General features: G+C 50.0%; 1 protein-coding gene across 1 annotated transcript; it reads right to left on the minus strand.

The window, feature by feature from the left end:
- Positions 1-1,758: 1,758 nt before the first annotated feature.
- Positions 1,759-3,082, minus strand: LOC127309989 (uncharacterized). The gene is made up of 4 exons (XM_071821727.1): positions 2,929-3,082; positions 2,458-2,826; positions 2,080-2,376; positions 1,759-1,989 (listed from the first exon to the last, which is right to left on the minus strand). The coding sequence occupies exons 1-3, from the start codon at positions 3,055-3,057 to the stop codon at positions 2,104-2,106; spliced, it is 771 nt and encodes a 256-aa protein (XP_071677828.1). The 5' UTR covers positions 3,058-3,082; the 3' UTR covers positions 1,759-1,989; positions 2,080-2,103.
- Positions 3,083-10,520: the final 7,438 nt, after the last annotated feature.

Consider the following 10,520-nt stretch of genomic DNA (forward strand, 5'->3'; position numbering starts at 1 on the left):
AATGGTTATACTTACAAAAAAGTGCCATCGGTGTTTAAAAAATGTATCATGGATAATAAAAATGTTCATGTCTTGACAAAAAATGGTTTACGGTTTAAAAAAGGTTCATGCCTCCTGTGCCTAGCTGCCTCCCGTCGCCCGTATGCCTTTTCCTACTAGTGATGTAAACAGTTTCCTAAAAGGTCTTAATTAGCATGGAATATTTATTTGTACTATGTTCTTTCAATGAAATGCACTTGAATTTCCTATTATAACTCAAAATTACATTAAACCGTTTACAAAATGTAGCTCTCTTCACATGAAAATCTTAATTGGATGTTGTTTATCCCAGTCTTAGTTTGATCTCATTCACCGATTAATTAGTGTTCGGGTAAAAATATGCAACAAAGCAAGGCGATGGATTATACTGACAGGATGGTAAATAAGGATTTATGGAAATGGTGGTTTTTCTACCTACAACAGATTAGGGAAATTTTATTTCTATACATGCCAAAATTAATGGATGTATCGAAGTTTCTTTTTCATGATCAGAGAACTACAACCAGTGTGGCATGCTCCTGTTTTTTCATAATAAGCTTTACAGAGGAATTCTTGAATAAAATTTGGTTTACATTTATCTTAGCCTCACATTAGTGTCTTCACTGCCATTATCGGAAACTACGGGTATATTTTCTCCTTATGTGATTCCCTGAAATTGAAAATCATAATATTTACAATCCGCAACCTTGCAACAAGAATAGTACTAATACATTTTTTCACATGGCAAGGAGTAACGAGAAATATGTGGAGGATTGGAGGTATAAAAGTATATATACGAACATATAAGCTTTCTTATATGCATCTTAGCCAGGTATAACACCACGAAAAATTGTTAGTTTTTTACTTTTGAGAAAAAATCTAATGTGGATTTGCCATCACGTTGTATGCAACGATGCACCCTTTCTTTTATTGAACTGTACAATCTCGCTTAGAAAAAACTATCTAATCTTAGATGTCATTAAACTTAGACTAATAATATGTTTGTCGTGCGCTTAGCTGAGATATTATAGGGTCTCAACGGTGATATATTAACAGGCTGAGTTGTTTGTCCTCGGACAAACAGATACCTATTGCCGAGGTATTTCCACACGCTTCATCTACACTAGCCATCCACACTACGGGAGAAACAGGCTTTGCCGTGCGAGCCATTGGACGGCAAAGAGGCCTATACGCACGGCAAAGGCTTTGCCGTGCGTGCACGCACGGCATAGTTTGCACGGCAAAGTCTTCGACGGCAAAGCTGCCTTTGCCGTGCGCATGGACGGATTGCACGGCAACGCCCTTTGCCGTGCGTCGCCATCTCTGCCGTGCGCTGCGGACGCTGCCGTGCGAGGGATCTTTGCCGTGCGTCGCCATCGCTGCCGTGCGCCGTTGCTTTGCCGTGCGCCCTACTTCTTTGCCGTGCGCCCTGCGTTGCCGTGCGCAACAATGTTTGCCGTGCGACGCTTTGCCGTGCGGCCTTGCTCTGCCACGCACGGCAAAGAACCATGCAGGCACGCCCCCCAGGAGCTCCCAGGAGCACAGTTGGGCGACACGTGGCCCCTTTGCCGTGCGTGTGCACACGGCAAAGAGACCAAATGTCCTTTGCCGTGTGCACACACACGGCAAAGGGGCCTGGTTTTTTCATTTTTTTGCTATTTTTCAATTATCCCTGCATTTCAAATATTGCATTTCACAAATATAGCATATATAACATATATATCAACATAAGATCACCAAACACATCAACAACACCACAAATACATCGAGCACACATAGTTCATGCATACAATCCGTTACATAGAGTCCACATCGAGCACACATAGTTCATGCATAGCAATGTCCATATTACAATCCATAACAAGTGCGAACAATCCATTGCAACGACCACGAGTGCACGAAGACCATGCCATCAACCTTGTCCTCCTCCGCTTCCGCCGGCCTCATTGTCATTGCCTTGTGACATAAAATCTATAAGCAGGTTGATGGAATGAACATTTGCATTTGCATATTGAACACTTGAACAAGTACAAGTAGCGGGTTGGGCACAAGAGGACTCACCGAGGTTCATGCTCCGGATGATGTTCATGTTGTTGACGGTGATAGGTGTCCCCGGGTCTGAGTGGGCGGTGGCGGCATCCACATGGAGTAAGGTGGAGGAGGAAGACTCCCCGGTGGAGAAGACAGAGCCGTCTGGCTCATGAGCCAGCTCATCTGTGCCTGCTGCTGCTGCATCATCTGCTGCTGCTGTTGCATCTGCTGCATCATCTGTGTCTGCTGCTGCTGGTACTGCAGAATCTGCTGCTCCATCTGCGCCCTTTGCTCCTGGGCCGCCTGCTCCTTCGCTGCCATCTCCTCCTACGTTGTGTTGCCGCGATGTCATTAACATTTCAATGGAAAGCATGTAAAGGAAATGTAGAGACCCGAGGAAGAACATACCCGTAACCGCTCGACAGCTAGATCCGAAGCCCGTGGCCGGGGCTCTACCTCAGGCTGGCCGCTCTTACGACCACGACGGATCTGGCGGAGAGAGGGAACCCTCGCTGGGTCGACGCACCCGTCACCAAACCATAGGCGGCCATGCTTCAAGCCTTCTCCCGCAAGCACCGCGACCTCAGGGTCAAAGTCCTCGGCCTCTGGATTGGCGTCCTCGCCGTGCTTCTGCTTGAACTTGGAGACATACGCCGTGCACTGGGTCTCGGATTGCGGGTTAACCCACAAGGACCCCGTCTCAGGATCAGGCGTCTTCCTTTGCTTCATCTTCTTTAGCACGGCAAAGACGTTAGGCTTCGCTCCTGTCCTGACTTCCTGCAAAAGAGAACATGTAATTGAGTGAAGTGACACACCCTTGCGGAGTTAACAAATATATAACATGAATTCAAAGAATGAAGGAACCATTAATTTGCTCACCTCCTTCTGCAGGTGAAGAGAGATGGGGATGCTGCCTTGGATATGCGATCCACCTCGCATCTCTGCCCGCTTCGCCTTGCCCTCCTCGTGCTTCTTGAGGTACTGGGGGCATGTCCACCACATGACCATCGCACGAAAGCACCTATCGTCGTTGCCGACGTATTGAGGAGGGTTCTACATGCACAAGATAAACCCATTATGGTAAAATAAACTACATGGCGATAAAGAAATCAATAACACATAAATGCAAATACCTGCAAGTACCGCCACGGCTGCATGAGCGTGTCGCGAGCGTCCTCCTTACTCATGTGGACGAAGCGGTCGGCGTGCCGATCGCGGACGCATTGAATACGTGCCTCGTAGTGCATGCCAGTCACCCTCTTCCTTGCAAGCTGGTGTAGGACATCATCGCACGCATTCTCCTTGCCCTCGGCCCTCTTGAAGTATTTCTGCAACCATGCACATAGGTAAAACAAGGGGCATTAGTGCAATTATTGTGAACCAAGGAGAGTGTATGAATGGTAAGAAGTCAAAAGTCACGTACACAGAATTTGGCAACAACCATATCCGCCGCGGTGCCGCGGCCAAGAGGATCTTCCGCGAGGCTGTAGTGCGCCCACCTCCAAGCTACGTCGCAGCCACCAGTAGGGAAGTTGACTATCCCAGGGAAATACCACCTAAGTAGGCCCCCAAGGATGTTCGAGTACCCACGTGGCGGTCTCTGCGTCGGGTCTTCAAACAGGAACGCGCTGCACCATGAAACGACAACATCAATATGTATGTGATAATAATTTTGATAATGTCAAAATTGCGAGAACGAACTGCCTAAGAATAACATGTACCTCCTTCCATAGGGCACAAGAACAACGTGCTGTAGCGCCAGCTTCTCGGCGAGGGAGCTGTGTTATCCCACGCCGATATGGCTTCCTATCACGTGGCCTCGGCCTCTCCAAAGCTGGAACGCATCGGTAATCCTCCGGCTCACACCACTCTAGGCTTGGATCAGGATCGAACACTAAGTTCCCCAACCCCTCATCCTCCGAGAGGTCCTCCTCGTCCCCCTCCTCCTCCTGGTCCTCCCCACCCCCCTCCTCCTCCTGGTCCTCCCCACCCACCTCCTCCTCCTGGTCCTCCCCACCCACCTCCTCCTCCTCGTCATCATCATCGGCTGCGGGAGGGGGGCTAGGACTAGGAGTGAGTACCCGCGTCGCATTCTTCCTACGAGGCCGCCCTGTGGGAGCGACAGGAGGGGGGCTAGGAGGGGGGCTAGGTGGGGGGCCCCGCCTCGAAGTCCCTACACCTACCAAGTCCTTGAGCTTCTTTTTAAGACCGCCACCCCTTTTTTTTGGCGGCATGCTTCAATCACCTGCAAACACAAATGAAGAGAGTGGTTTATTAGTACGCAATATTGTAAAGAGATAAATATTAGTGAAAGCAACAGAAATATAAGTAGATGAACATTAATGAAAGCAACAAATAATGCAAAAGGATGAACATTAATTAATTAGTGGAAGCAACAAATAGCTACCATAGAGTTCTCTCAAACATAGCACGGAGTTCTTACAAATAACCTAGCTAGACAATCTCTATTACACGGAGTTATTACAAATAGGCTAGCCTCACAATTACTACTACATAGATCAGTAGCCTGTGTCGCCATCCGTGATTGGACCGCGTGTCTCCTCATCGTCATCAGGCTCGGCGAACCAATAATCATCAATGAAACCTGGAGGTGGTCCATCTGCATCGAGGTCAATCCCTGCTTTGAACGCCTCGAGCAAACTCAGGTCTTCCGGGGCACAGACATCCTCGGCTTCATCTTCTGCATTGTCTCCATCCATGCCCGCGTCTTCTTGTTCATCGTCTACGACCATGTCATCGATAGTCGGCAAGCCGATTGTGAAATGGCCGGGGAGCCCTTCTTCCTGATAAAACTCGACACTCCTTGTTGTGGGGTCTACGCGGCGGTAATCGTCCTTGTTTGGCGGGGGCGGCCTATTGCGTGAAGGCACCGTCATCACAACATCCCATCCATGTAGACGTTTTGTCGGGTTTTACGCACGCGTACGGGAGATAGAATACTTGAAAGGCCTGGGTTGCCAAGATGTACACATCCTCTCCCTTATAAATGGAGTTCCTTTCAACTTCGACCAACCCAATTTCAGGATCCCGTCTCACCCGACGTGGGTCAAACCAATGGCATTTGAAGACGACGGGATTTAGCCCTTTGTGAAACCCGTAATTCAGCTCGTATATACCCTCGACTCTTCCATAGTAATGGAGCCCATCATCACCTTGACATACCACCCCACTATTTATTGTCTTCGCGTTGGGCCGGCTTGTTGTGTATTGATGGGTGCAGAGCGATACCCGTTCACGTCATAGGAGTTGAACGCTTCTACGGAATGGTCAAAGCCCCTAGCAATTTTTCTTAGCTCTGACTTCATCTCTTTGTCAGTTCTTGCCTACAAGTTTAGCACAAGAAGTTTAGAACGAGAAATGACCGATAAATGTAGGAAGTGCTAGCTAATTTGGATAGAATAGTACCAAATTACAAAACCAGCTACTGAAACCGAAACCGCCTCCCTTATCGAAAATTTGCTTGGATTCTTCCGGGGTAGGCTCCCTGTGGGTATTCTTCCAATGTATAGCCTTGAATTTCCTATACCGATGAAAAGAGGAAGAGTTAGCCACGAACATACGAGTGAACGTTTGCGAATAATTAAATGGTTCGCACTTACTCGATGTACGGCTTCACTTCGACCATGGTGTTTAAGACATACGAGTGGATCAAGGTCCGCTCAGGTAGGTCCGTTCTGTACGGCTTCGAGCCACTTGACTTGCCACCAAGCCCCACGAAGATGCTAAGCTTGGGTACTTCTTCATTGTTGGCGGCATTTAAACGGAGGACCGGGTTGTGCTTTGTGGGAATGTTGGGATCATAGTGCTTAGTGGTGAAGTTTGCCACCTCCACGTTCAGGACTGCCTCGGCTATGGATGCTTCGATCTTGCATTTATTGCCAGTCATTTGACGAAGCTTTTGTGTTTCTCTCTCGGGACCAAACTGCCAACGGCCCCAATTCGGGCCCCCCTTTAAGCACTCCTCCGCGAGGTGCAGGATCATGTGTTGCATCGGATTAAAAAACCCTGGAGGAAAGATCTTCTCCAGATCGCAAAGCAACACGGGTGCCTCTTCATCCAGCTTCTCAATCACTTTAGTGTCTAACTCCCTAGCACAAATCTGGCGGAAGAAAACTCTCAACCTCGCGAGCACGGGGCAAGTCTGCTCGGGGACATAGCCTCGAATCATCACCGGCATTATCCGCTCAAGCCATATGTGGTAGTCATGACTCTTCAGTCCTTGTACTCGCAGCGTTTCAATGTTCAGGCCCCTCATCCAGTTGGCTGCGAACCCATCGGGGAAAAACAAGGAGTCCTTCATCCATTGGAAGACCTCCCTTTTTGGGCCTTTGTGAGGCAGTAACGGAGCGTGTGGCTTAGTCCAAGTTTTTTTGGCACCATTAGGTGGCTGCATGTTCAACTCCGGCCTATCACACCACCTTTCTTGATCAATTCGAGCCTTTATGTTATCCTTCGTCTTCTCAGTGTCCACAATCGTGCTCCAAATGGCTTCACTGATATTCTTCTCGGTGTGCATTACATCAATGTTATGCGGGAGCTCGAGAAACTCAAAGTAAGGGAGCTTCCATAAGCACGGCTTGTGAGTCCATTGGTGTGTCTCCCCATATCCTAAGAAACCATTCCCATCAGGGCTAGGCTGAAGAGCATCTAACTCGGCCTTGATTTCCGTTCCGGTCTTCGGAATTGGCTTCGGGCCACGGACAACACGGCCTTTCTTGAAACTCTTTACATCACTCCTGTATGCATGCCTCCGCTCAAGGAACTGTCGAGCTTCATCAAAGCATGAATACTTGCCTCCCTTGTTTAGCCAGAAGAAAGTCACGGCACATGCACTTGCTGTGGGCAAGGCCACTTCCCATGTGTACACCACCCGCAGAACAAAGCACGTCTTTGGCAGGTCATGCGGGGACGTGTGGTACCACACATACATATCGAAGTACTCCTTCTTTGATGCGTCATATGTTCGGATCCCGCGACCTTCCCAGCCACGAACCAAGTCATCCACCAGCGGTTCCAGGTACACATTCATGTTCTTGCCCGGGTATTTGGGCCCTGGGATTATCATCGACACAAACATGTTCTCTGATCTCATGCAGACGCCAGGGGGGAGGTTCATGGGAATAACAAACACTGGCCAACAACTGTATACTGCAGCCGACATACCATATGGATTGAACCCATCGGTTGATATCGCAAGTGCTACGCTCCTCGGGTCACCCTGCTTTCAATGGAAATTTCTTCACAAAGTTCTTCCATGCAGTACCATCCGACGGATGTATCATCTTGTCGGTGTATCTGTTTCCTTCCACGGCCCACCTCATCTGCTGGGCAGTATCCTCGGTCATGAAGAGCCGCTGGATCCTCGGTAGAACTGGAAGATAGCGGAGGATATTCTTGGCAACCGTGGTCTGCCTCTTCTGACCATCACCATTGCGGTCTACCTCAAAGTACCTAGAGGAATTGCATTTGATGCAATAATTTGTGTCAGCGTGCTCCTCTCTGAATAGCATGCATCCCTTTGGACAAGCGTGTATCTGCTGAGATGACATCTTAAGGTCACTGAGCAATTTGGTCGAATAGTAGAAGTTTTGCGGCAAGATGTGCCCTTTCGGCAGAAGGCTGCCTACGATGACCAGAAGTTCATCGAACCCATCTCTGCACAAGTTCCTATGGCACTTCAAGGCCATAAGGCGAGCGATGGCATCTAGTTGGGTAACCTCTGTATTTTCATGTAGGGGTTTCTGAAGCAAACAGAGCCTCATAATACTCCTTTGTGTTTTCCTCCGGGTCCTCCCTTGTCTCCGCAACCCGCGGTGTCTCCACCTCTACATGAGAGCTTTCAGGCACATTACCATTAGCCAAGTTTTCTAAGCACCTATCAAAACCAGTGTCATATTCCCCCCTAGGTTGAATCTGCCGCACCTCCTTCCTAGCACGTTTCTTTGCCTTTTCTCCATGGTAAGTCCAAATCCTGTAGGACGGTGTGAACCCAAACTTGATCAGGTGCATACTCATAGTTTCCTTGTCCTGTGCCTTTCGGTTAGCGCACTTACTACAAGGGCACCAAACACTTATAGGTCTGCTAGGGATGGCAAACGCCCTATCCACAAACTGCTCGGTCTTTTCTCCCCATTCATCAGTATAGTCCCACTGACTGATTCTGCCATCGTACATCCAGCCACGATTATCCATCCTCTAATCAGCAACAAAACAGACGAACATAGCATTTATATATCAAATACGAAATAAATGCATCATATATTTATTTATTTTACGCGTGCATCAACCTGAAACTCTACTAGGTGGGCTCCTAGCAGCCGCCGGATCCGTAGATTGAGTACGTTCTCCCAGCTCTACCCCGATCCGAGACAGAATTTCGGCAGCACCTCCCCGCTGCTCTCCCGATACACGTCTCGGCAAAAAGCCGAGAGGGGTGTGCATCCGGAGAACAACGGGGAGGCGCTACCGAAATCCTGTCTCGGATCGGGGTAGAGCACGGAGAACGTACCCAACTACGCATCCGCCGGCTGTCCCGATAAATGCCGTAAGAGTTACGGTTCATAATATGCGAGACCACTAATGCATATTTATCCGCGTAACCCTTACGGTCGGGAAGAGACGCCTAGGTATCGCGACAGACTTGGTGATCTAGACACAAAAAAAACCTAGGTACATGTAAAGGTGGGAGGGAGATTTATACCCTAGACGCGTGAGAGAATCGCCGAAGAAGTTCCGGGACGCCTTCCCCCCGTCAAACACCCCCACGACGCTGCCCCCGTCAAACACCGCCGCGACGCCGTCCACCGTCAAACACCCCCACGACGCCGTCCACCGTGTCCACCTCGAAGCATCACCTACATAGCGAGAAAATAAAATAGTCATGCAAGTGAACATTAAATTCCCTAAGTCATATACTACACTAAAATCATCTATACAATAAAATCATCTACACTAAAATCTATACACTAAAATCCTCTAAATTTATACACTAAATGCATCTAAATTTATACAGTAAATACATATAAATCATCTAAATAAAACGAAAGCTTCACATATTAGTAGCATACCGATATGTCATTACTCATGTCGTTTAATTGCATACCATGCACTAACACCCACATCATCATCATCATTCCTTAACAACATCAGATTATGCAAATTCATGGCAGCAAAAGGAATTACCTTCCGATACGCCGGCGACCGCGACGGCGCGGGGGCTGCCGACCCGCGAGGGCGACCGACGGCGGAGAGCGGGGTCGCGGAGGAGCAGCGGGCGGCCGGGAGGCGTAGGACGCGCAGGTCTTCAGCGGTCGCCGGAGCGGAGGTAGGAGGAGGGACGAGGCGGCGGCGGAGGGGGAGAGCAGCAGCAGCTCGGGCGCGCGGCGGCAATGGCGCGGGCAGCACGGGCGGCGGGCGGAGGGAGGAGGGAGGAGGGAGGAGGGAGGCGGAGGGGGAGAGCGGCAGCACCACGGGGGCACGGCGGGGAGCGGCAGCAGCAGGGGCGGCGGCGGAGGGGAGAGCAGCAGCAGCTCGGGCGCGCGGCGGCAATGGCGCGGGGCAGCACGGGCGCGCGGCGGCAATGGCGCGGGCAGCACGGGCGGCGGGCGGAGGGAGGAGGGAGGAGGGAGGAGGGAGGCGGAGGGGGAGAGCGGCAGCACCACCGGCGCACGGCGGGGAGAGCGGCAGCAGCAGGGGGACGGCGGCGGCGGCGGCGTGGAAGGGAGGCGCGGGTCGAGCTAGCTGATGCGTGGGGGCGTTGTGCGGTCGGGACGCGGTCGCGAAGTGGATAAGGCGTTTTGCCTTTGCCGTGCAAGCAAACTTTGCCGTGCGGCCCAGGAAATGCCGCACGGCAAAGACCCCTTTGCCGTGCGCGAGCTGTTTGCCGTGCGGCGCCACCTCTTTGCCGTGCGGCCCAGGATATGCCGCACGGCAAAGACCCCTTTTCCTTTTTCTTTTAATTTTACCATTTCGATTGAACATTTAATTTTATTTCAAATTAAATTAAACCTGTTTATCCAACATTAATAATGTTTTATAATGTTCTTATCATGTTTTCTTAAAGCTATAGGGGATCGCATACCTCGCACGGCGTAATCTATAGGGTAGATCCACCGGCCGGGGAACTACATGTGTGCCCCGGCGTACACATACCGCTCTTTTGGGGAGGAGGGGGAGAACAACCGCCGCGAAGCACCGAAACCCTAACCCTAAACTTAAACCCTAAACTACACGTGCTGACACCGGAGCACCGAAAACCTAAACCCTAGCCCTAACCCTACACCTAACCCTAACCAGTAGATCAGGCACACCGTCGATCGTATGATAATGGCTCTAGCTGCGGGTATATGTGCCAAAGGGTCCCAATCTTTGGTTCTCCATGTGTATATGTACTAAACAAACCTAAAAGAATGAAAAGTTACATTGGTGCACCCTCGCGCGGAGAAATCTAG

This window comes from Lolium perenne, chromosome 6 (genome assembly GCF_019359855.2).
Source record: "Lolium perenne isolate Kyuss_39 chromosome 6, Kyuss_2.0, whole genome shotgun sequence".
In the NCBI taxonomy this organism is placed as follows: domain Eukaryota; kingdom Viridiplantae; phylum Streptophyta; class Magnoliopsida; order Poales; family Poaceae; genus Lolium; species Lolium perenne.